This window comes from Nyctereutes procyonoides, unplaced genomic scaffold (assembly GCF_905146905.1).
Source record: "Nyctereutes procyonoides isolate TBG_1078 unplaced genomic scaffold, NYPRO_anot_genome, whole genome shotgun sequence".
NCBI lineage: Eukaryota > Metazoa > Chordata > Mammalia > Carnivora > Canidae > Nyctereutes > Nyctereutes procyonoides.
This window is the reverse complement of record NW_026575052.1, coordinates 14,221,276-14,247,771: the sequence shown is the minus strand read 5'-3', so window position 1 is coordinate 14,247,771 and position 26,496 is coordinate 14,221,276. Positions and strand designations below refer to the sequence as shown.

At 45.8% G+C, this 26,496-nt stretch overlaps 1 protein-coding gene and 1 non-coding gene across 5 annotated transcripts in view; both read left to right on the top strand.

Annotated features, from left to right (window-relative positions):
• The first annotated feature begins 2,554 nt into the window (after window positions 1-2,554).
• MECR (mitochondrial trans-2-enoyl-CoA reductase) overlaps window positions 2,555-26,496 on the top strand; it is a 30,455-nt gene continuing 6,513 nt past the window's right edge. The window contains exons 1-6 of one of the 4 annotated variants that reach the window (XM_055331912.1): window positions 2,622-2,737; window positions 10,068-10,200; window positions 15,455-15,552; window positions 16,010-16,141; window positions 23,514-23,657; window positions 26,354-26,456. In XM_055331912.1, the coding sequence (XP_055187887.1) occupies window positions 15,480-15,552; window positions 16,010-16,141; window positions 23,514-23,657; window positions 26,354-26,456 (452 nt within the window). In that variant the 5' untranslated portion in view covers window positions 2,622-2,737; window positions 10,068-10,200; window positions 15,455-15,479. Of the gene's footprint in view, window positions 2,738-3,133; window positions 3,216-10,067; window positions 10,201-11,602; window positions 11,699-15,454; window positions 15,553-16,009; window positions 16,142-23,513; window positions 23,658-26,353; window positions 26,457-26,496 lie in introns of those variants that run through there. The other 3 variants (XM_055331910.1, XM_055331913.1, XM_055331914.1) reach the window with 3 other exon arrangements.
• Window positions 4,887-4,993, top strand: LOC129514371 (U6 spliceosomal RNA). Its single transcript, XR_008665428.1, has one exon. It is a non-coding gene; the product is annotated as a U6 spliceosomal RNA (small nuclear RNA).

The following is a 26,496-nucleotide window of genomic DNA, read 5'->3' as shown; positions in this document are numbered from 1 at the left end:
ACACGTAAATAAATAAGGGACTGTGCCCTAAAGGCCATAACACCAGTTCAGAGAAAACACAAAGGCAGAAAAGGTTGACTCTGCCTAGGGAGTTGGAAAACAACATCAGAGAAATGATATCTGAGCCTGGAGTTTCCCAGGTAGGCAAGGCAGGAAGAGCATTTCAGGCTGAAGCAGCAACCCAAATAAAGCCATGAGACATGGAATTGCTAGGAAAGGTGGGTATCAGGTGCTGTTGGATCATGGGCTATGCACAGGTCTTATAGCAGGAGATAAAAACAGTGTGTGACTCGGAAGGTAGAGGATATTGGATACAAGGCCATGAAAATGAGACTTGAACCCCTCAATCAGTAATTCTCCAGCAAAACTCCTGGGGAAACCAGGTGCTCCTCAAGCTAAGCTGAGGGGTTCAGCCACTAAATTAAAACTATAGCCATCTCTTTCTAACTTGCAAGAAGGCACTTAACTATTGAATAGAATCTTCTTTTTTGAAGGTGCTTTTCCTCCATCACTTTTCTGAAGACTTTAGCACATGTCAGTTGTACAGGAGAATGATATAGTGTAGAATTGCAGTTTCATTTTGTTTTGTTTTGTTTTTTTACAGTTTTAAATCTAACATGTCAATAGTTCATGGTGTCCTACCAAGAACTGTGGCTTCTGGGTCTAAGTACTGGGGAGTCACAGAAGAACTTTAAGCAAGGAAAACACAAAATCGGATCTTTCTATTTAAAAAAAAAATCATTCTGGAGGTGGCTGGCTGGCTTAGTATGTAGAGCATGTGACTCTTGATCTCAAGTTTATAAGTTCCAGCCCCACACTGAGTGTAGAGATTAATTAAAAATATTTTTAAAAAATCATTCTGGAGGCCTGGGAAAGGAAAAAAGAAGGTAAGTAGGGGGAGAGGATTTCAGTTAGGAAGAAGGCTCCTGACACAGTTCAAATAAAAATTGGTGTCCTGGACTGAAAGTGGGGGCTACCGGGATGAATGGGGTGGTGACTAAGTCCAGCCTCCAGGAGGAAGACCTGCTGGATGATTCTCCAGGCTTTCCAGGGAATTCAGAGGAGCCAATTTGATACAGAAGATAATGTCAACAGTACAGTGTCACCTAGAGAATCTTCAACAGATCTGTGTGTGTGTCACAGTGAAAACAGAAGGTAAGCAAAACTAGGCATTGTGTGTATGTGCGTGCACGTGTGCGTGCATGGTCAGGCACATGAACACTCACATACAAGTGTAACACCAAGTCTTTCCTCCAACATGGGACATCTACTTTCTCTATTAATAAAAACAGGTACAAACATTTTTTGAGCACATAGTATGAGCCAGACCCTAAAACACTGAGTGCTTTATATATGTTATTTCCCATCTAATCGTCACAATAACCTAATAACATTTATCAAATGCTTTCATGTGCCAAGAATTGTGCTAAATGCTTCCAGTGAATAATAGCTCACTTGATCTTCACAACAGCCTTGAAACAAATACTACTATTTCCTTCATTTTAAGGATAGGGAAATGGAGACACAGAGAGGCCAAGTGACTTGTCCAAAATCCAGTGGCTGGAAAATGGCAGAGCCAAGACTCAAAGACAGTTTTGCCAGAATCCAACAACCGGCAGCTTTCGGGAGAGCACTTTGCTTTCTTCTCTTCCTCAGAGAAAAAGGCTTCGAGCTGGCAAGTTTTGGGTCAATAAAATCTAGAGAAAGGAACTCTTCCTTATCCTTTAGAGCCCTGGATCAGTGTTTGCCTAAGCCTGTTTCCTGGGCCACCTGCATCAGAATGTTCTTGAAAGCTTGTAGGAATTGTAGATTCCAGGACCTGTCGCCAAAATTCTAATTCAGTAGGCTCGAGATGTGGCCTCAGGCGATTTTTATGCACACTGAAGATTTTGAGTAGGACAGGCTCCAACAGCACTTCCTGCAAGAGCCCCGTCTCCACCCTGGGCTCCTTCCAGAGCACCTTTCTCCTGCAGACCCATGGGGAAATAGCCTGGGAGCTTCAGACACTAGCCCAAGGTGGCCAAACTAGAAAGCATTAGGACGGGGAGATGCACCTAAATCTTCTAGCTCCGAGCCTGAGTACTCTCGTCTCCACACCAAGTTACACGGACGCTATTCATTGGTAAAGGAGGTGAACTTTGCCTCCCCGCGCTGATCCAGGGCTGCAGGGATTCAGCCAGGTGGTGCCCTAAAAGGTCTGGCACAGGTGAGCGCTGGGAGGGAAGGGGAAATGACTTCCCCCAAATCGAACACCGAATCGCAGCCTGCAGACCCAGCGCTGGGCCGCTCTCAGACGCTCCTATCCGGGAGAACAACTTTGACCCGCGCCGAGGCTCCGCAACTCCCTCCGGTACCGCCACCTCGCGCCCTCGCGCCCTCGCGCCCCCGCGCCCCCGCGCCCCCGCGCGGCCCCCCCAGGCGCCACCGCGCGGGCCGCCGAGGAAGAGGGCGACCTTTTAAAAGGAGCGAGGGGCGTGGTCACGCGACGGGGCGGGGCGGGAGGCGGGGCGCAGGCGCAGGCGCGCGCGGGCGCAGGCCGATGACGTCAGCGCGTTGTCGGGCTCCGAGATTCTGCGGGAAGCATGTGGGGCCGCGGCGCGCTGTTGCGGACGCGAACCCGGTCCGTCGCTTGGGGCCGCGGCTGGTCGGCCGCCGCTCCCTGCTCCGCACCTGCCGAGCCCTCCCGGGTCCGGGCGCTGATCTATGGGCACCATGGGGACCCAGCCAAGGTCGTCGAGTAAGAGGCGGCGCCTAAACGGGGCCAGGGGTTCCTGGAGGGGGTTAGGACGCGCTGTGGAGAAGGGGGGACTGACGAAGGAGGGACGGGGGGGGGGACGCAGAAGGCGGAGAGTAACGGGACCCGGGCGGAAGCCCCCGGCGCGTTGGGAAGCTCGGAAAGTCGGTGCTTCCAGGTGGTCGAAGGCCGGAGAGGCACAGTCGTGACGGTAATAGTGTGGCTAACTTTTTTTTTTTTTTTGAGGTACAATTGACATACGATATTATATTCGATTTAGGTGTACCGCATGATGACTCGGTATGTGTAAATATTGCGGAATGATTGCCGCAGTAAGTCCAGTTAATTATCTGTCAGCATACATGATTTTCTTTCTTTCTTTTTTTTTTTTTTCCTGAGGAGAAGAACTTTCAAGGTCTGCTCGCTTAGCATCTCTCAGACATGCAGTGTAATATTACGAACTGTAATTACCAAGCTGTAGGTAAGGTCCCCATGACTTGCTCATTTTGTGACAGGAAGTTTGTACCTTTTGCCTCCCTTCACCCATTTGGCCCTGTGCAACACACTCACACCCCAGTCTGTTCTCTGTATCTGAGATTGGTTTTTATTTTTTTTTTCTTAAAGCATTTATTTATGTATTTTTAAGAATTTATTCGTGAGAGACAGAGACAAAGGCAGAGAGAGAGAAGCAGGCGCCCTACAGGGAGCCGGACGCGGGACTCGATCCCGGAACTCCGGGATCACGCCCTGAGCGGAAGGAAGCTGCTCAACCACTGAGACACCCAGGTGCCCCGGTTTTTGTTTATTTAGAATACACTTGGCAGTGCGATCATTCAGTATTGGTCTTTCTCGGACTTATTTAATGTAGCGGAATGCCTTCAGCGTCCATCCATGTTGTCTCTAGTGCCAAGATTTCATTCTTTTGTATGACTGAATAATATTCCATTATTTTATATATCTAATATGTAACATTATTATGTACATTATTTCACTACTTTATATATATATATATATATATATATATACCTCCCATTTACATGTGTAAACCACATTTATTTTATCCATTTATCCCTCAATGACTTTGACTGACGGGGTGTTATGTGTCAGGCACACAATGGGTGTGTCCAAATGGATCCTCTCAATTAATCCTCACGTTTAGGGTAGGTACTTGATTTAACCCCATTTTGTCAGTGACAGAGCTGAGTTGTAAGAGAGGCAAAAATCACTTGCCCAAGGTCGCACAGCCAGTAAGTGGCAGAGTCGACATTTAAACCTAGGTCTTACTGATTTGCCTGAGTTCCTAGGCTCTATTTTGTGTGTGTGTGTGTGTGTGTGTGTGAGAGAGAGAGAGAGAGAGACACTATATTCTGAATGCTTTTATGTCCATTTGAATCTTCACTTCCCAGAAAGTAGGTGGGAGACCATTGTTTTTAGTTTGCAGGAGACAAGAAGGGACTTGTCCAAAGTGATAGAGCTAATAAATAATAAAGATCAGGACAGGGACAGGGACCCATAGCTTCTAATCCTATCTCATATGATTTTCTCTCTATCACACTGTATATGTGCATTTAGCCAGTTAAAAACTCCTGTTTGGGAGCTTTACAGACCTTAAGATCAAATACGGACTCCACCCAGTAGTAGCTGTTTGATCTTACACAAGTTATTCAGCCCCTCTGAGCCCTCATTACTTTTACGATTATGTTCTCCTAAAATTCTGTTAGATCTTAACCCATGATTTTTGCATGTGGCTGATAAAAACAGTATGTGAATTGTCAACCATTATAAATCTGCTCATAAATGACTATAACCATTCAGAAGAGCTACTGGGGTCACTGTAGTGGAGCTAAGTCAGAAGCACTGGTCTGGGAATCAGACGTGGAGACCAGTCCTTACTTCATCCTAGCTCTGTGTGTTCGGCAGGTTACTGAAGTTCTCTGAGCCTCAGTTACATCATCTTTAAACATGGCAACAGTACACATAAAGCTAATAGTGCTAAATAGCTGAGATCAATCTAATGCTGTCCACTGAAAGTGCCTGTGTACTCTCCTACAGTCCCTTGATTACAACTCTCTGATTCCCAGCAAATGGTCTGATTGTTTTCCAAAGGATAGGCAAACATGGAATTATTTTTATGGTTAAAATACAGGGCACAGTGCACTCTTCAGCAACATGTATGCTAAAAGTAGAACAGTACAGAGAAAATTAGCATGGTCCCTGCTCAGGGATGGCACGCAAATTCATGATGCATTCCATATTTTTACTTAAAAAAAAATTCAAGCCAGATGTTTTGACAGCTGGAAGAGATAAGCTTCAGTTAAATTCAGGGTCATGCACTCAGCCTAGCCACAGCCACCATTAGAATACTGAGAAGACACATCAGTCAGTACCCCTCAAATTGTATGTTAATCATTGGTACTGATCACCGTGTTGGGAAGACCTGTCCCTGAGGACTGCTGTAATGGGTTGGTAAAGCTCTGATGAATACCATTTTCCAGGAATGCATCCCAAATGGGAATGATGTGGTGCCTCTCTCACAGGCTTCTAGTTTCTCTGGCTGGTACAGGAACTGCCACAAAACAAGTGTTCCAAAAATGGTAGTTATGAATCTAATTTCTCTAATAAATTTTTTTTTTAATTGTGGTGATGAGGATGGGACCCTTTGGAAAGGCCTGGGAAGGTTAGGCAGCTGAGTACACTTGCCTGCTGATTGATTCCCTCCTCTTGGAGAGCCAAGGAATCCAAAACAAATCTGATGTGGTAGCAGATGCCATTTAAGGAAAAAAAGAGAGCGCTCTTGTCTCCTTGTTTGGAACCCTAGTTCTTTCCCAGAAGTTCAAAACATGATACTTTCATGCAACATTCCTCAACCCTGGCTTCACATCCGGTGACTTGTGGCACTTGCTCCATATTCCCAGGCACTTCCCCGAGGCAGTTAGCAGGTCTAGGATGGTCCTGAACATACCTGTGTTTTTTAAACTCCCCAAGTGGTTCTGATGCCCTGCCCAGGGTTGGGAACCATTGCCCTTGTGAATACAGACTATTAGGCAGGCAGTAATTCTCCCTCTACTGCAGAAGAGTGGCTTTCCCTTCTGACCCAGATTCAGGCAACTTGACTTGTTCGTGTATGGACTGAAGCCAGAGGCCGGGATTCTCTTCTTTGTAGTCAAGTCTTTGGAGGTTTAGGGTAACCACACTGTCACAGAATCAGGTGTCCTTTAAGTATGCCAGTGACTGGGTGTGTGGGTCAGTTTACACCAGGCAGGGTCGTGGAACCGCCCAGAGTCTGAGCAGAGTGTTTCCCAAACCAGCGTAGCTTATGGTGTTCACTGAGCAGCAGGGAGGAAATGAGGAATGATCTGCTCAGGTGTGAGGGGTACAGAACTCAGAATAAGACATCCAGGGATCTCTGAATGTCCTCTTCATTCCAGTTGGCCCCCAAACATTCCAGCTGGTCTCTCTACTAAGCCGTGTTCCCCTTTCCCCTAGAGTTGTTTTCTCCCCCTCCCAAGTGAACTCCACTAAATAAGCACTTGGGCCTTTTTCATTTAAAGGATCAAACTACTGATCTAAGTGAAGTGAGACTGCAGGAGAAAATGATAAACTTGGAAGAATTATAAACTCAGGAAATTTCAGAGGTCCCCATGGCCATACTCCTTGTGCAGAGTTCTGGGTTCTCTATCAGATAGTTCATAGAAACTCTAATGTCCCCTTTTCCTTCTGTTCCTGAAAGTCCCCTTTCAGAACTTTGCCATTCTCTGGGTATTATGGTAAAAAACAGCTTTGATTTACTATGCAGGCATTGGGCTAAGTTCCTGAAATATATTATGGGACTTAAAAATCACAAAAATCCAATTCGGTCATTATTTTCCCCATTTTACAGATAAGGGAACTAAGGCTTAAGCTTGACAGTTACTTGCCCAAGAGCATACAACTAGGACCCTTCTTTATAACAGTCCTTGATAGAGACCTAAAGAAACAATGACAATCATCTCATGTTTTTTGAGAATGAGATGGCATATAAAATGGAGAAGATAGGCCGGAAGAGAAGGTGAAATTATAAGCCATTCAGGTGACCCCAAGTCTTTACCCTTCATAGAAAGGGCAGCCCCACCTTAGGGAAGATGGTAGGAATGTTATTCTCTGTCTGGTCTCCTTTTTCAAGATCCTGAAGCTTTCATAAAATAACATCCTGATCATCACAGCTTTCTCACCTGCCTGCTGCCAGCACAAAATGAAATGAAGCTATGAAACCCTTAAACAAACCCATTCTTAAGCAAATGGAATTTGGGGGAGCAGGTAATGAGGACCCAAGCTGTATGGGTAGTAAGGCCTCACTTTAGGACACTGTTCAGTCTCAGGGGACTTGTTTTTACAGTTAGTTGATGTCAGTGTTTATAACCAAAACCATGCAGGTGATTTGGTTTTTAAACCAGAATTATAATACTTTGAAGAAAAAAAAAAGGTTTGGCACTCTGTTGAGAACTGGATTTTGTTCATTGATCTCTTAGAGCCCTTTATTGTGGTCATGAATGAAAGAGGAGGGAACAGAATTCATTGGTTTAGTAAGTTAGCCAGGAGTTATTCTTGAGGGCCTTCTACATGCAAGGCAGAGACGAATAGTCTGTGGTCTTTGCCCTTAAGGAACTCACACCCGAGTCCAGGAGATGGGTGACCATAGCCCTGTGGGGAAAATGCCATATCATTTAGACTGCTGTGAGCACCCAGAAAAGAGGTACCTCGGCTTGGAGTATTTCTATGCTTTTCCTCACATATTGCCCACCTTATCTCCTGGGGGACTCGACCTAGACCTCTGTGCTTTCAGAGAAAGCATTCTCTGACTACTCTGAGGGGGTTAGGTACCCCTTTTTGTGGGTACATGTGTAAAAGCCTAGAGGGAAGAGAAAACCTGGTGTGTCTGATTAGCAGATATTTATTATGTGCCTACCATGCACTCATTATGTGATCCTTGAGGGAGGTGTCAGCTCCATCAGTCTCCGAGGGGACTAGCTTTAGATCACTGAGGACTCAAACTCAAGCTGGAGTCCACATCCTGTCACACTTGTACATTACCTTCCCTCTGGACTTCACCCTAGGCTGTGGAGTTGAGGGCCAAAACGCTGAGGGTGAAACGTGGCAGGCAGAGCTCAGAAGTATCGTACAGCAGACTGGAGTTCCCCCTATGTTCGGAGTGTGTGGGAGGAGAGCTGCTTCCATCCCCCACCAGAGCAGCCCCAAGTTACTATGCTTGTCTGGCCCTTCCGGCAGCTGCTGCAGTTCTCTAGTGTGCTTCCAGGCCCTTACCACTCTGGAGCAGGTGGAAGGGTCATTTTAGAGAAAGAAAAGCAGAGCTGCCATGAGGTTAATAATGTGGTTCAAGATGTGTCACTGGGACCCACCCCCAAGAGCACCGGTCTGGGTTCTGGTCCCTGCTCTGCCACTCATTGTTCAAATGAGGAAATCTCATTCCAGTCTCCAGTCTTTTCAGTTATTCTTGATAAAATGAAGAGGTTGACCAAAGTCAGCAGTGGTAAAGATGGGCACACATGCTGTCTCTTCCCACCACCACCACCCAGTCCCATCTTCTTTGCCAGTAATAAACTGTCACAGCTCTGTTTTCTATATACTTCAAAACCTATACATCTCTTTACCCCATTCTCCCCAAGCAGCACTTTTTCCTGCCGAGATAAGGTGAGGTTTTAGCGTCCTTCTCCACATAATCCTGCAACCATGGGAATGGATAGAAGACTGAGTGCTCTTTGATCCAGGAGTTGTGCAGGCCTGACAGCTGTGAAACTGAGTAGACACTGAACTGCCTGCTCGCCAGTGGTGTTTCTAGCAAACTCCAGGAAGCAGTGCTGCAGCTAGAAATCAGGGGCCCTGGGTACAAAATTTCACCAAGGGCCCCCTTTACTCCTAGTTGGTATCATAATCAATAGCCTGCCAGGCAGGGGATGCATGGTCATCTTTGTACCTGTCAAAATGACAAAAGCAGCTGCAGACAGGGACTCAGTCCCCCTGCTGTGGCTCAGTCTTGTTCTCTGGATCAACAAGTTTAGACTTCAGCAAACGAAGCAGCAGACTGCAGCTCCCTTCAGGCAAGTTTCCTGCTGTCAGCAGCTGTAGAATATTATGGGATTTACAGGCTTACTGGTAATCTTAATTGAGAGAAAGTAAGGGATTGAGAAGGTAGAGGGTTTCTTTGCCAACCCCGGGTAGAAACTTCCAGAAGTTCCTCTAAGTCTCTAATTCCTTCCCATTCAAAATGATTGTACTGAAGTGCCAGTAGTCCTGAATGGTGGAAGGGCAAGATTACTTTGAGGCAGAAAAGGCACGGGGAGGCAAGTGGGTGTGCATAGCACACCAAGAGACATTGAGTGTATGAGCTTGGCTCGGAAAGGAACTTTCCCTGAGAGCCCAGGACTCCTTTAGAACCCCACCAACCAAGGCCACCAACCACCCCGGCTGAGGGGTGAGCTGTTACAAAGCTGCAAGCCAAAGAACATTCTTACACAATTCCCAGTATGCCCTGCTTATGAATTATTAATTATTAATCAGATCTCCAGACAGTGTACCCAGCACACCAAGCATTTCACCAAACCACAGAAGGCAGCTTGTCTGTGACCATGGGGACCAAAAACCGTGGAGAGAGCCACATAAGATGTAGTTACCTTCACCCAATGCCCTATGCTGGACACACATTCTTGGCTGTCTATAGTGAGTAGGTGAAAAAGTCTGTGTGGCCCATGACAGTCTCTCTCCGCCTATTCTTCCCTCTCAAGATGATATTAATCAGTTTGAGGTGATGGAGTGGAAGATGCAAGAGAAGTACAAATGGTGGCTAATTAAATGCAAAAGGCGGGAAAGAGATCTTCACAGAGCTGGCTAGTGCCTGCCTTACACAGCAAATAGAATCAAGCCAGTCCCCAGAGTACTGGCCTCTTTTTCCCCCATCTCAAAAGGTTCTTTCTTCTGCCCGCTTTTGTCTCCCTTGTAGTTCATATGCCATCACAGGTGTACAGCCTTGGCCTCAAAGGATTCATTGTGACCTTATCCAGTCTGGGATCTGTTGAGTGAAGACAGTGGCGTCCCTCCGAGTTGTGTGGCGCCATTACATTCACAGGGGAAGTCCGTGAACAGTCCCAGGGAAGTGACTTGAGATCTAGCCAGACTGTGTTTGGGTGCCTCGTTTGCACTCACTCCAGTACACAGCCACCAGTTCCTTTGGTGAATTAAAAAAAAAAAAAAAAGAAGAAGAAGAAATTGCTATCATTACACCAAAGGTCCAACTCCTGGAATTCAGACTTGGCCCCCATTTTCCTTTCTGTCTCTGCAGAATGGTATCCTTGACGACGCTGTTAGAACTGTGCGCAGAACAGCAGTGTCTGTGGTGTTAATGGCATTCCACAGGGCAGGCTGGGGCCCGTCTCCCTGGTGAGATGCAGCTGGACCAACATACCTCCCACCAGGCAAGCAGCATGTGTCAGGGCCACCCCTGCCCTCGCCCACCTGCGTTCGCAGCTTCAACTCTCCATCTCCTAGACCCTCATCCCTGCTCGACTCTCCTTCCCTCCCACTGCTGTGAATTTCAGGCAGCACAGAGAAGCTAGGCTATCCAGAAGACAGAGAAGAGAACGGAGCAGGCTGTAGCCCAGTGCTGACTTCTCAAACTGCTGCCTGGGGGCAGGCGTTTGTTTACTGTGCTTTGAAAATAGTGTTCCCAGCTTAGTTAACTCTGAATTACACAGAACCACATGGGCTTTTTCCCCGGATGACTTCTCCCAGCCTTTGTGACTCTGATGCACAGCCTGAATCTTAGAAAGGGCGATTAGTAGGCAGCATTTCTCAAACGTATTTTGCCGCAGGGAATACCTGATACTATCTCTCAGGATGGGAATTGGGCAAACAGTGCAAAGGAGGCCAGCTTAGCATTCAACAGTCTGTGCTTTAGAGTCAAGCTTAAGATCCCGTTTTGCCACTTACTAAGAGTCTTACCTAAGACACATTACTCCTCGGAGCTTCAGTTTCCTGTCTGTAAATTGGGATGATAACACCCTCCTGATAGGTGTTTTAAGGACTAAACAGCATCATATATATACATAAAATGTTAAGCACAACGCCTGGAGCTTAGTAAACTGTCAGCATGAGTTGTCGTTTAATTGTTCAGCCAGAGTAAGATGATCTGCTTGCCCAGACTCCAGCCACACACAGCTGACTCACAGCCTGGAGTGCCCTCTGCCCCATACCATACTGCAGGACTTCAAGCTCCAAATATAACACCTTCTGCCCCACTCCAAGCCACTGTTCCTTCCTCCCTGTGTCAACATCTAGTTGCCTCCACCAGAAACCCAGGAGCCATCAAAGACTTCCCCCTCCCCCTACACGGAGTTTGTCACCAAGTGACATCAATGCCATTTCTTGTTTAAGAGACTCCAGGTTATAAAATCCCTTCTATTCCCATGGCTCCTGTCCAAACTGCACCTACTGCCTGGCCAGTTATCAAGTCAGATTCTTTGCCATTCCCTCTAGCAAGAAAGCCTGCCTTCCTCCTTCAGTCCACCCAGTAAATTGCTTATCCTTCAAGCCCCAACGAAGGTAGGTACCGTTCTTCATTGAATGAAGGTACCATTCATTCAAGCCCAGTTGTTAATCCAGCATTTTCTCCCTCCAGGCACTTAAACAGTCAGGGATAGCACCCCAAGCCTGCCTCTGGGGGTGCCTCTCGCAGTGACCACCTAAGTCAAGCTCCCACGCAGATTTTATCTTTAAACCCCTTGGCAGGGTACTTGACACTGAGTAGGACTGTCAGTAAAATATTCGTTGAGTTTTTCTAAAAGGTACTGTCTTCCTTTGTGTGATACAGTGATTCTTTTCAAAGGGGTAGCCAGCTAATTGTTCCAAAGGATTCCTTGGACATTCTTGCCACTGTTAACAGCTTACATCTCTTCAGCATCTATTGTGTATCAGGTACTCTAACAAATGCTTTATGTACATTAACTCATTCAATTCTGAGAGCCGGGTTCTTGTGTTCTCCCCCTTTCACAGATGAGTATTTTGAGGTTATCTAATTGGTAAATGACCAAGGCAGGATTCAAACCCATGCTCCTACACCAGTATTCCCATTTTGACCGTGGTCATCTAGATTTTTTTTTAATTTTTTTTTATCATCTAGATTTTTATTTTTTTTAATATTTTATTTATTATTCATGAGAGACAGAGAGACAGAGGCAGAGACACAGGCAGAGGGAGAAGCAGGCTCCATGCAGGGAGCCTGACATGGGACTCGATCCGGGATCTCCAGGATCAGGCCCGGGCTGAAGGCGGCGCTAAACCCCTGAGCCACCAGGGCTGCCCTATCATCTAGATTTTTAAACTGATTTACCGCAAAACTGATCCGCACTTTCCTGTGAGGAAAAGAGCCATGGGTTTTTGCTTAGACCAAACTCTCTTAAAGACAATCTCCATTTCTATTTGTACCCATCCTTCAAAGTTCTTTTCCTAAACAGCCCGGAACCAGGAAGAAGAGTATAAGCCTCAACAGTTAAATCCCTATGGCTCGAGCCTCTCCCTGTCCCCACCCCCTTAAAATGGCTGGCACTTTATGCCACGTTTTCTCAGTAGGGAGGAAATTTGGGTAATTTCATCAGGAAGCATTCTTGAGTGCTGCTTTGGTCCCAGGCACTGCAAAACACTGAGGTACAACTAAGAGTTCTCTGCCCTTCAGGAGCTCATAGCCAAGTTGGGGAGCCAACACTCACGCACATTGTGGCTATAAGACACAGGGAGGTGAAAAGGGCCCTAAACAGAGTCTGAAAAGACCTGGATCCAAATCCAAGTTGGAATCTGCAACTCCAGAATCCAGAAAGTTCTGTAAACTGACAGTTCTACTTTGATTTTTTTTGTTTCACAACTCATTTGGAGGGAAAGCCTGATCTGTGCAGTTTTTATGTGGTCATTATTCATCCCCCTCAGTGTGAATATTCATACATTTAGCTGCAAAAACAATGGGTCTGATCACAGAGGGCTGCCCCAACCCCCACAGGGGGTTGTAGATAATACATGGTTCTGAACTCTTGATGTACATCTCACCTGCAGAGTTTGGGAAAAGGAATGTGAACTTAGGCCTTTTGTGATCAATTGAAAGGAATGTATGAAAAGAGTTCATAAACAGCAAAAAATTCATATAAGTTAGTCTTAAATGGCATAGTCACCCCTTCTGTGTAACGAGTACTGAGGATGGAGCAAGGGATTTTTTTCAGGACCAAGAGGGTTAGATGATGTCTTAAAGGGTGAATTGAATTTCTCGCTTTGTGGAGAAGCTATAGAAAAGAAATTCTGGGCTGAGGGGAGAGAATGCAGAAAATGTGCAGAAATAAAATGTCTTTGAGTAGCTTAAGCACATGGACTTTGTCAGCTTGTAGAAAAACTGATTACTTGTCAAAATGTAAGAGAAAAGCAGTACAGATAATATAAAGGGGCAGCTAGTCTTCAGTCCATTTGCTCTGGGCAGATTTTTCTTTAGGATGCAGACTTCAGTGTGTTCACAGAGAAACATCACTGTCGCGTTGATGGCTCCCTACCCCACCTGCTGGGGAGACTGGGGAGCCGCTTACCCCTCTCCATCTCCCCAGGCAGGTCCAGCAAGGATCACACCCACACACCACTCCAGGCTGGTGCTCATCTTACCACCCTCTGCCTGGTCTGCTTAGCCCCTTACCAGCTGGCTTCTCTAGTGTCAGACTGCCAGGTTCAAATCAGATCAGCCACTTACTACTTCTGATGGCCTTGAACAAGCTATTTGCCTCTTTTGTGCCTTTGTTCCTCAGCCTTAAGATCAGAATAATGGCAGAAAGCTGGCATGGAAAGTACTTTAGCAGAGTGCCTCAGTGGTAAGCACTCAAACAGTAGTTATTATGATTATTATTATTACAAGGACTCCCCTCCTCCAACTGTGTATAAATGCATACATTTCTTAACAGTTACCTAAACAAGAAGAGCCCTTCCTTTATTCTGCCTTGGTCATAACTCATTCCTAGTTAACTATTTACTGTACAGAGTGTTTCTATTTCAGGTTTTTTGCAGCTCTCAGTCGTGGTGAGGCATGGCCTCCCTTACTTTGGTCATGATCCAGTACAGGGATTTCTAGATTGGGGTCCTTAGATCCCCAGGGGTCCTTGTAGACAGTCGGGGGATTCCCAGACTAATTTCAGGACGCTCATGCAGAGCATAATCAGAGTGCTGACTTTGAAAGTGAGGAAGGAAGCTCTGCCACTGACCACTTACCTTACCCTGTGCAAGTTTCATAATCTCTAGGAGCCTCTATTTCCTACTCGACAGGATGAGAATACCAGTACTTTCCTCACAAGAGAGTTATAGCTTAGATCAGATGGTGTATTTAAAGCCCTTAGTGCAGGACCTGATGTATGACAAATACCTCATAAATACCTGCCGCCATTGTTACTACTATTGGTACAAGACATTTCTCGAAAATCACACTTTTACCCCAAATGGAGCCTCAGGTATAATTAAAAGGTCAGATTTCTGCCAGAAGTGGATAGAATTACATCAGCTTAGTTCACTGACACTGTGGCCTGATGCTAAGAACCTCTGTGTGGCACTTACATGTGCCGTTGCTAACTAAAAATGAGGAGAGTTATTACTTAACCAGTACATTTGGGCATAGGGAAACAGTGCAAATGTGAAGTCTTGGTATGGAGAAAGAAAGTCTCTCTGGTCATTAAAAAAGTCAAAAGGACTGGTGGTCTGAAATACCAAGAAGTATTTTCTGGTTGGAAGGTCTCCTTTTATAAAACAAAACAAAACAAAAACAACACATGGACCTTGTCACCAGGGCTCCACAAAAGCCCTTCAGCAGGTTTAACCAATTAACCAAAGTTCTAGTGTACATTAATTCCGTGGTATTTAGGACCCACTGTGAGCAGAGCCTTACCACATAGAAATCCTACCTGAAACGGGAGAAGCTGTTGGCAGTGAGCAAGTCCAAACAACCATCGCCTCCCACCATTCTACAAATGGAGAAAGGCCTAGAGCTGGGAAGAAACTTGCCTATGGCAACACAGCCATCGTGTCATGGGGCTGCATACCTAAGACTCAGCTGTCCATCCAACATCCCTTCTGACAGACCAGGATTCTCACCCAGGGGGCAAGTCAGAGACACCCAGGGAGTTATTTCTGAACTACTTGGGCATCTCTCTATTTCCCTCACCCACTCTATAACTAACAGATATGTAAATAAAATAAAAAGCAGAGAACAGATAGGCTAGCCCAGAGTGTCCCAGTTACAGCTGTCTATAAGAACTACTTGGACTGCCCCTTCCTTATCTTGAGATTCTGGCTCAGTAGGTCAGAGCTGGGGCCTGAGAATCTGCATTATTAGTAAGCACACCAGGTGACTGGGATAAGCAAGTTTTGGAAAATACAAGGCTAATCCTGGACAGCAGAAGGTTCACTAGTTTCTGTCATAGAGTGGGCAGTGGGATTGTGAAGGCACTAGAGATGGTCCACGTGCAGTTAATGAGACAGTTAACCCATAGCCTGTGCTAATTCCCTGCAGCACCTTTCTCTCTTCTAACAACCCCAATTCCTGGACACAATGGCAGCTCAAAAATGTTGCTGCCTGACCTACTTTGGGGAGATGATTTGAGCAAAAGACACCCTGTCTAGCCTGGGTGACATTAACATCTCTCTTTGGCTTTGTGTTAGGCTGAAGAACCTGGAGCTGGCTGCTATGGGCGGATCAGACGTCCATGTGAAGATGCTGGCAGCCCCTATCAATCCATCTGACATAAATATGATCCAAGGTAACCTTGGTTTCTGTGGCTTATGTTAATTGGCTTTTTTGCTTAGCTGCCACCTCGTTTTCATCTTTCCTCAGGTGTGGGTGTGAAATTCCTGTGATTAGCAGCAGCTGCTCTCCAGATGAGCCATCTGCAGACTATGAGCCCTCTCTGGCCTCCCCTCTCTGGAATGTGAGGCTTTTTGAGAGTTAGGAAAATTGCAGTGGGGAGTAAACCAACCACTGTGAGTGCCTGTGATGTGCTGGGCTCATTTCATACATTATCTAATCCCCATAATAACCATGAACGCTAAAAAAAAATATTATCCCCTTTACAGATAAAGAAGCTAAGGCACAGAGAGTCTGGTTAGTTACACAGCAAGTCAAAGGCAGAGCCCAGATTGGGCTTAGATCTGACTCCAAAGTTCCTGCTCTTTCACTGCTCAAGCTTCAGTAGGTGACACTGTGCTCTTCTCCCTTAGGAAATTATGGCCTCCTTCCCAAGCTGCCTGCTGTTGGAGGGAATGAAGGTGTTGGACAGGTGGTAGCAGTGGGCGGCAGTGTGACTGGGGTGAAGCCAGGAGACTGGGTGATTCCAGCAAATGCCGGTTTGGGTAAGTTGCTCCAGGAGTCTGCAGCCTCTCATTATTCCAGATTGTATTTCACTCGCACTGGAAATGTTTGCTCTTTGGCTCAGTGTAACTAAGCAATGCAGGGTTTATTATTGAGTTCATATACCCACCACCAGTAGGAACAAGAGGAGAACAGGAGAGCAGAAATTGTGTTTTTTCCACTTTGGAGGTGGTGGACCTGCTATCTCATCTTTTTGGGAGCATTTTGATCAGAGCTGTGATTCTCTGAATCTCTACATCCCTGCTGTAAGATACAGTGGGAAACCCAAAAAAGATAGCCCTTGCTCTCCAGAAGGTTAAAATCTAATTGAAGAGGGGCATCTGACTGGCTCAGTGGTTGAGTATCTGCCTTTGGCTCAGGTCGTGATTCCAGAGTCCTGGGATCAAGCCCCAGTCCCACATCAGGCTCCCCACTGTGCCTGTCTCTCTGCCTCTCTCTCTATGTGTCTCTCATGAATTAAGATTTATTTATTTATTCATGAGAGACACACGAGAGAGAGAGAGGCAGAGACACAGGCAGAGGGGAGAAGCAGGCTCCATGCAGGGAACCCAACGTGGGACTCGATCCCAGGACTCCAGGATCACACCCTGGGCCGAAGGCAGATGCTCAACCGCTGAGCCACCCAGGCGTCCCAGTAAATAAAATCTTTAAAAAAATATGTAATTGAAGAAATCTCCAAGCTAGCAATCTCAATAAAGGATTTATTACAAGTTCACAGGAAGCAGAGGACACTTCTGGCTCCTCTGTGTGTGAATGCAAATGTGAGAGAGATAGACAGTCTTAAGGAAGGATGAGGGGTTTGTGGAGGAGACTTTTTTGGCATGGACATTCAATGGATGAATTATGTTAGATGGAGATGAGCCAGAAATCTGCATTTGTAGGAAACAAAATGAGCAAAGACACAAAAGTGAGTTTGGAAAATGAGAAATCCAGTGTAGCCTCAGCAGAGGATTTGTACATGGGAGAGGACCACTTAAGTGATTAAAGGTTATAGAGGTAGTGGGGCCAGATGGGGTAGCTCTGCAAAAGCCAAGCTAAGGAGTTAGGATCCTCTTTAATACATAGTAAGGAGTCATTGGTGAGTTTTGTTCCTTAGCATTTCAGTTTTTGAGGCACAAACATGATACAAAGGATCCTGAGAGCAACCACAAGAGGGAAGCAGGGAAGACAACATTCAACCCTTTAGATGTATAAGGAACTGAAGCTTGGGAAGAAGCCTTTGCCCAAATTCAAACTGCAAACTGAAAAAGAGCCCATCAAAATCTTTTGCCACTGTTTTTCCTGCTACACTACAGTATTAGGATCCTTTGGGTTATAATTTACAGATAGTTGACTCAAACTTGGTTTATAAAAAAAGTTAATTGGTTTCTGGGAAGTACAACAAATGGAAGGCTTCAGGCACAGCTGGATCCAGGAAACAGTGATATCAGGCTCATTTTGTTGTTCTCACTAGTTCTCAATGGAATCTCCCCATATAGTGATGTAATAACATCAACAAATATTTACTGTCTACTCCCTTTGCATCAGGCACTGTTATAAGCACTTTGTATATATTAATTCAGTCATTCCCACAAGAGGTAGATATGAGGCAAATGTAAAATATTAAGCAACTTGCCCAAGGTCACCCAGTCAGTAAATGGTGGAGCTGAGATTCAAACTGACCTTTCATAAATGGCCACCACCAACCTGAGGTTTGCATCATCTTAAGAACAAACGAATGAACACAATCTGTCCAGCACAGCCATATCCATTTGGTAGGAAGACTGACTGACCCTGCCTGAGTCCTTGCTCATTCCTGAGCCGTTATGTCCAGCACTGTCACCACAAGCATTTTCACTGCAAGCATTTTCGCACCATAACTATTGGCCATAAGGCAACTTTGCTGTAAAAGATAAAATCATGAAAAATAAAAGAGGAATGTTCATTAAAAAGGACATCATGAAACATGAAAAATTAGTAACAAAATTAAAAAGACTTTATTGCAAATAAAAATGTTGGAGAAAATTCAAAATGTGTAGATGTCTGGCAATACTGCACAAATACTGATTTTATTTCGTGAATCCACAGAATGTACCTAAGCATTTATTTTCAAAGTCTTTTGTTCCTAGTATCATAAAATTTTTTGTGCTTGTTGATTTGTCTCCTGAATCAGTATCATGCTTTTTTTTTGCTAAAATTTCTTCCTTAAGAGAAGTATCAGTTTCCAAATACTAGGATGCACATTTATAACTGGGCTTTGTATTGTGTTGTGAAAGCCTTTGCACCGTTGTCTGGTTTTGGCATATTGTCACATTTCTGTTGATATAGGTTCCAAAGTTCTCTGGGAAATGTGGGCTCAAAACTGTCCTACTGTATAGACCGTTATGAGGGCTACAGTTTATATATTATAAAATGAGAGGATTGTGTCAATGGAGAAATGAAACCAAACTGTCAACCAGTAGATGAAATCAACAAACAGTCACACCAAACTGTCAACCAGTTGTGTTTTTTTTAACTTTTTACGGCAAAATTACCTTATGGTTAATGAGTTATATGGCAGAAATGCTTGCGGCAAAGATGTTTATGGCTTAGAACCACCGGGAGCGTGGGGCTAGGCCATTCCATTTGTCCTAGTTGAGTGTCTTGCCCACCCCTATGGTTTAGAGGATGGGAGCTTGCAGTTAACAACCTCAGTGGTTAGAAAGGAGCAGTTCTAGAAAGAAAAAGGTACCAGATAGGAAAAAATAGTAAGAGAAGTTTATTAGAAGCTCTTTTCTTCTCTGAGATCAGAAAAGCTGCCAAGAGGGCACCAGGGTGGCTCAATCGATTAAGCATCTGACTCTTTGATTTTGGCTCAGATCATTTCAGGTTGGTTAGAACAAGTCCTGTGTGTCGGGCTTCATGCTGGGCATGGAGCCTGCTTGGGATTCTCTTTCTCTCTTCCCCTCCCCCTACCAAAAAAGAAAAGAAAAGCTGCCAAGGATAGATCCACTCTGTCCTGCAGCCCTACCTGGCAGTGAAAGAGCCTAGACATTTGAACAGACCCAAGAGCAGCAGGATTCACCATACTGATAGGGACTGAAATGAAACCAAACTGTCAACCAGTAGATGAAATCAACAAACAGTCACACCAGACAGTCTCTGCCCTCCAAGCTGGCTGGGGATGGGGAACCCAGGAATAGAAAGACAACGCTTAACACAATACACTCTAGTAAGGGCTATGGGAAAAGGTGGACACAAAGGCAAGAGCCCCCATCTTGGGAGCATTAGGAGGGGCTTCCCAAAGAAGTGGTGCTTGAACTCAGTCTGGAAGACTGAGTAGAAGCACAGCCAGTGGGCTAGGTGAGGAAGGGCTTCCAGGCAGGAAATGCAGCGTGTGCAAAGGTGCAGTGGTGGAGAAGGCATGGCACTGTCAGAACTGCAGTAGTGGGGTTTGGCTAGGTCCCAGCTGGCCTGAGGGAGACACGAGATGAGGCTGTAGAGGTAGGAGGGGATCCAGTCATGGAGGGCTCACATCTATGGTCAGAGAGAGCCCAAGGAAGAATTAAGAAGAATGAGTGGACCAGACTTAAGCAGTGCAAAGAATGCTTTGGAAAGGCAGAGGGTGGAGGCAGGAAGCCAGTAAGGAGGTGGCTAAACAGTTGGGCTTCACACGAGAAGGGTCTGAACAAGGCAGTGCCATAGGACCCAAGAAGACAGGAACAGAGGAACAGAAGCCAAATCACTAGATTTGAAGAGAAGAATGAGGGGCATCTGCCAGGGGAGCAGGTAATTGCATGGGTGGAGGTGGTGGTGTCAGCCAGAACAGGGATTTCTCCCTGGACAAAAGGTAAGTCTTTCCCACCAGTTGCCAAAGAGCATGAGGATTTTATAATGGCCAGGACTATAATCGACTCCATTTATTCAGCAAGGATTTCATGAGCCTCTGCTGTGTGCAGGGCTCTGGAAGGCAGCAGTGAACAGATATGGTCTTTCTTCTGGGAAGGGCTGCAGTTTTGTAAGAGTGACCGTCATTAAACACATCAGTCCTCAACTGGCAAGACCTTGGTCATCCTTCGTGGTACTGAGCCATGAAGCTCAAGCTGTGCCCAGAGCCAGCTTTTCCCTACATGCAGCCAGTCCCCAGGGAGACTGGACCAGAGAATGTATGGACTGACTTTCTCATTGGAAAAACTCAAAACCCTCCCGAGGCAGCATGGGGCAGGAGCAGAAGCAGCAGCCTGGGAATCTCACTCCACCCCCGTGGGTGAGCTTGTTGAAGCCACAGCTACTTCGAGTCTACCTCATCTCTGCAGGGCAGCTAAGTCATTGCCTGGCACATCCCAACTCACTCATGCAGCTCAACTGAGGGAAGACATACAACAATTTTGACAAACTAAATTTCTGTATGCATTAGATCAGGGTCAGCAAACTTTTTTTTTTTTTTAAGATTTTATTTATTCATGAGAGACCCAGAGAGAGGCAGACACGCAGAGGGAGAAGCAAACTCTATCTTTTTTTTTTTTTTTAAAGATTTTGTTTATTTATTCATGAGAACACACAGAGGATTGAGAGAGAGAGGCAGAGACACAGGCAGAGGGAGAAGCAGGCTCCACACAAGGAGCCCAATGTGGGACTCGATCCCGGGTCTCCAGGATCACGTCCTGGGCTGAAGGTGGCGCTAAACCGCTGTGCCACCCGGGCTGCCCGCAAACTCTATCTTAAAGAGCCAACCTGTAAATATTTTAGGCTCTGCAGGCCATACTGCCTCTATTCAACTTTGCCATCATAAACAGCCATGGACAATACATAAGAAGTGAGCATGACTGTGTTCCAATAAAACTTGGTTTACAAAAACAAGTGGTGAGCCAGGTTTGGCCTGGCCGAAGTTTGCCGACCCCTGTATTCGGTGGTAGAAATGGTTAAGGGTCAGTTGCACAGGGGTGAGGAATGGGAGTCCTGACAACTATGGCATGGGATTTAGGGTCAATAAAGGAAACCAAGGGACATTATGCATCTACTATGTACTAGGCACAATGATAGTCTGTATAAAGGCTGTAATCTTCACACTATGACATGAGTGCCAAAAAAGGTGAAGTGATAATTCTAAGTCGCACAAATCATGACTGGCAGAGCCGGGGTTTTTAAGCAGGTCCCCCATTCTGAAGTCTAAGGATTTCTACTTTAAAACCCTGAAAATAAATAAATAAATAAATAAATAAAATAAATAAATAAATAAATAAATAAATAAATAAATAAATAAATAAATGATTTTAAAAACCCTGAAAGTTCTTGGGGCTGACCATGGGTACTGCCCCCATCCCAGGTTCTCTTGAGAAGAGGATTAAGGACTGCCAAGCCCCAGAAATTCATGTCAAAGTCTGGATTTCCATTGTCTTGCCATTAAAGGGAATTAGAAAACACCCCTAATTGCATGCATAGAAAGCCCTACACTAGGTGTTTGGTGCAGAATAGATACATGGCACATATTGGCTAAAATGAAGGGGGGCTATGATTTTGAAGATGAAAATGAGGATTTGAAAGCTAGGCTAGGTGGAGCCCAGAGAATGCCCAGGTACCTCCTAGATCCCAAAGGAACCCTTCAATTTTTCAGTGTCTTGTTTTCTCAGCCACAGATCTACTTTGGGATTGATGCAGCCCTTAACAGTGTGTCCCTGCCTCCTGTTTCTACTACCTGGTCCTTCTAAAGCCCACATCGTCTCTCCCCTCCTACAGCACAGTTAGTAGTCACCAAGGCTATCTCCTACTCCCCATGCCTGACCATGTGGTGCCAGGGTACTGTTAGAATCCCAGCAACTAGGTAGGTGCACACACTCCAGAGCTTTGGAGGCATAGGCCAAGGAGCCCTGACACTGAGCCAGCAAGGCTCCAAACAGTTTTTTTAAGGTGACCTAGTGAGTATATGGTGGAACCAAGGCTTAAATCTTTGTCTGTCTGACTCCCAAGTCTGTCCTCCTCACTTCTGCTTTATACAGGATCCCACCTGCATGGGTGAGCACCTGTCAGACTGCCAGTTGTAACCCATTAGCAAAATTGATCTAGGGGGCTACAAACAGCATTTTTTGTTGTTGTTTACTAAAATCAGTCAAAATAGAATCTTGCATTATACATAGGGTAAATATTGTTCCCTAAAGCTTTCGTTTCTGTTTTATGTATATGTATGAGTATGTTAATAATTTATTTATATATGTGAATGTATCAAAACTCATGGTTACTGTGGGTCAAGATCCTGAAAGTTTGAGTGATGCTCCTCTAGCCCAAGCCACTTTAGCCATAGCCCAGGTCTGTCTTCCCATCATTTTGCCCAGCAGTGTGTATCCTCCAGGTCCATCCTCTCTCCTGCCTCAGAGTCTCTGCATATGCTTTTTCCTTTCCCTAGAATGTTCTTGATGTAGTCTTTGAATGGCTGGCATCTGTATCCTTTAACTCTTAGCCTGCATCTCCTCAGAGAAGCTGTCCCTGACCCCCATCTCAAGTAATTCTCCCCAGTATTACTTTCTGCCTTTATAATTTGTAGTTACTGTACCTGCTTGTCTGTTTTTCACCTGTTCTCCACTGGAACAAAGCTCTGCAAAAGGCAGGAATGCATCTGTGCTATTCAAGTGCCTGGCTAAGTATCTATAGATGGAAGGGGCAGCCCAGATTGGCCAGGTGACTTTGGGCAAGTCACTCTCTTGGTTTCCTGCCCTGTTGAATAAGGAGGTTAAACTCAGTGTTCAGTGCTCTAAGAGCCTTCTCACACTCACATTTTACAATTTTGTCTGCCACTAGAATGTGAGCTGGAGGTTAATGGTCATTTCTCTCCAGTTTACAGGCATTTGTCATTTACCTTCTGTCATTTGGTTTGTGCAGCACTCTTGGAGGAGGCCAGTCAGGTTCTTCTTGCCAGTGTCACTCATATATTAGGGTAACCAAAACTCAGTGACTTAGGAATTTGCTCAACTAGCAGAACAGCAAAATCAGGTCCCAAACTTAGGCCTTTGACTTCTACTTTCATGCTTTTTCCCACAATACCACCCAAGTCAGCCTGCCCTCAATGAGGAAAAGGAGGACCAAGTAGGAAAATGGGGGCTCTCACAGCTTCTCTTGCCCATGTCATGATGTTCCTCAGAGTCCAATAGTTTCAGATCCTTTGCCACCTGCTGGGTAACATAAGCTACATCTAATGGTAACTAATGTGAGAATAGCAAAATCTACTTTATAGAACTATCATGAGGACTCACAGAGATTCAAAAGGATTTCAAGATACTATTTTTTCTCCAAGTATTACTTGAAAGCTGATGTCTTTGGTGCCAGTTTACTGAGGAAGGTGATCTGGGGCCAGGTGTGGAGAGGGATCTTTTCTCACTAGCCTGGACTCATCCCCTGACTCAGGAACTTGGCGGACCGAGGCTGTGTTCAGTGAAGAAGCACTGATCGGAGTTCCAAGTGACATCCCTCTTCAGAGTGCTGCCACCCTGGGTGTCAATCCCTGCACGGCCTACAGGATGTTGATGGACTTTGAGCAGCTACAGCCAGGTAGGAACCCACAGGTACTGGGAGCAGGCTGGGATTTCCTGGCTGGGACGTGACCCAAATCCAGACCCTGAGACCATAGGAACTTACCAGGAAGGAGCTGAGAGGAAGATGGGCTGCTAACCTGGTGAGTGTGTGGTTGTTGCTTTTGCTTTGTTAGCTTGGTTCCTAGAAAACATGCTGAAACCTCATGGAGAGAACACTCTGGATAACCACTGGAGGACTGCATTCCCTAGAGCTTGGGATGGAATTCTGTTATTCAGCAAAAACGTGTGGAGTTGTGCTAAGCTCTGAAATACAAAGCCAGACAAGATAGACACAGTGCCTGTGTTTTCAGTAAAATGCTGAACTTCGTAATTCCACTCAGCATTCATATGACACTTTCTAGTTCACATAAGTGCCTTTACGTGCATTACCCCAGCAACTGCATCAAACCTTCAAAGCAGTGCAGTGAGGGTGTTATCATTGGTTGAGAGCTCAGGCCCCAGGCAGACAACCTAGGTCTAAATCCCGGCTTCACCTCTCACTGGGAACTGACCTGTCTCAGATTATCAGATCTGTCACCCATCAGATGGAGAGTAAGGGTTGTGAGAGTTAACAGAGACCCTGCAGCGTGACACTCAGCAAGCACCTGGCATACAGCACAGTAACTAGCAGCTACTTTATTACTCTTCCTGTTCAGAAATGGAGAAACTGAGGTCCAGAGAAGGAAATTGCTTACGTGAGATCACTTAGCAAGGAAATGACAAAACCCGGTGTTCTGTTCAGGGGACTCTGAAAGCAGAGCCTGAGACTAGGACTAAAGGTGGATGGTTCACAGGGAAGGTGATCCTAGGAAGTAGTGAGGGGACGGGGACAGCAAGACAGAAGACGGGAAAGCCAAGGAAGGCTGGTTACTACTGTGGGCTAGCAAGGCTCAGTCTTCCTAGGAGGGGGGCCTCTAAAGACCCTCATGGAACCCACCTCACAATTAACCTCCCACTGACAGAAGGCTTGGTTCATCCCCATTGTTGGAGGGTTGCCCTGCACACCAGGCATGTTCAGGGACTAGAGCTATCACCCAGTCCAGCTTTGCCATGGGGATGACAAAACTGAAGCGGAGATGTTGGAGCACAATAAGCTCAGGTAGCCACTACTGCTCGAGGCAGGCTAAAAACCAGTCCCAGCTTCCTATGAAGAGAAATGTAGGTCCTCACAGCTGTGCCAGAGCAGTCTTGGGAGCCTTTGGTGGAAAAAGCCAGCAGGTGACCAGAGACCCTTGCCCAAGTCCTGGTGCAGGAGGCATTTTGGTCACCTGCTCCTCATTCGCTCAGGCCACGTCTGATTTGGGCTGCAGTTGGAATCAGGGCATTCTGACACCACCCCACCTCAGGTACCCATGGTGTATCTCTCCACTTGCCTGCCTTGGGGCAGGTGTGGCCTGGGCTAGATCAGTGTTATACTAAGTTGTCATACTGACCCATAATGAGAATTATAGTCTACCTTATAATCCAATATATAAGTACATATGAGTGTGTGTGTATATGTATATGTGTATGTGTGTATGTGTATACATACGTGTAATGGAAACCAAAGTTTCACGGAGCAGTATTTATCCTTACTATGTGTACTGCACCATGTTCTTTTTAATTCTATTTTCTGGAATTTTAACTTAAAAAAGATTCTGTTTGCAACCCACTAGGTTGATTTCATAACCTACTAATGGGTGACAATCTGTGTGCTGACGCCTGGATACAGAGAATGGGTGTTCTTCTTCTAGGAACTCCCCTGTCTGTAGCACCAGATCCCTGCATTTCAGACAGCATTTCAGAAATGACAGAGCACCTTCCTGAACACAATGGCATTTGACTAATGAGGAGCATCCTGATTGGTGCTCCCAGGATTCCTGTCTTATGAGAAGGAAACTGAGGTCATGAACTGTCCCATGTTACAGTCAGGCAGCTGGTACTCACATGAGGTCCATCTTATTTCAGAGCCCACATTTCCCCAGCATGCAATGCTGCCTCCCCATTGGTTACTTCCAAAGCCAGGCCTGGGCTTTGACCACAGACTACCTGTAGGACCCTGTTTCTGGGGCTGCAGGTTTCTCTAGCACAGTTCTAATCTCATTTCAAGGCAATGTGCCTGTAGGAAGCAGCACAAAGGGGGAATAAGACGTGGCCATGCCCTCAGGAAGCTGCCAGCTTCAGGCTTTTGCTAGAAATGGACCTATCCACAACCAAGTACAATATAGGGCACACCACCTGCAGAGCACTGGGGAACACAGAGGGGAGATGGGAAGGAAGCCACGCCTGAGCTGTACTTCAAAGGGTATATAGGACTTCAAAACAAAGGAAGAAAGAGGGAAATGTTGCAAACTATGAAAAATAATCTAAGCAGAGATTTGAGGACATAAAAATCAAGAAGATGATGAAAGATATAAAATGATTTACACAGTGGATCTAAATTACTTACAGCATGGTCTCTGAGTTGCCAAGTCATGGAAGGCACCATGGATGTTGTGGAATTTGGGGTTGAAGGGGCATTGGGAGAAGAATAAGCAACACTCCCAAGATCTGAGAAGGCTCAACAGCCAGGTCGTGGGTCATTTCAAGCCTGAGGACACCTCTCTCTTGCTCTATAATAGAACCCCAGGTAGGAAGCACTTGACCTGTTACAGGTCTCCAGGTCTTGACTTGGGTCTCTTCCTGGCTCCACAGGAGACTGGGTCATCCAGAATGCATCCAACAGTGGAGTAGGGCAAGCAGTCATCCAGATCGCCGCAGCCCTAGGCCTAAGGACCATCAATGTAGTCCGAGACAGGTGCGTGGGGAGACCTGATCCCAGTGCACGCAGGTTGAGC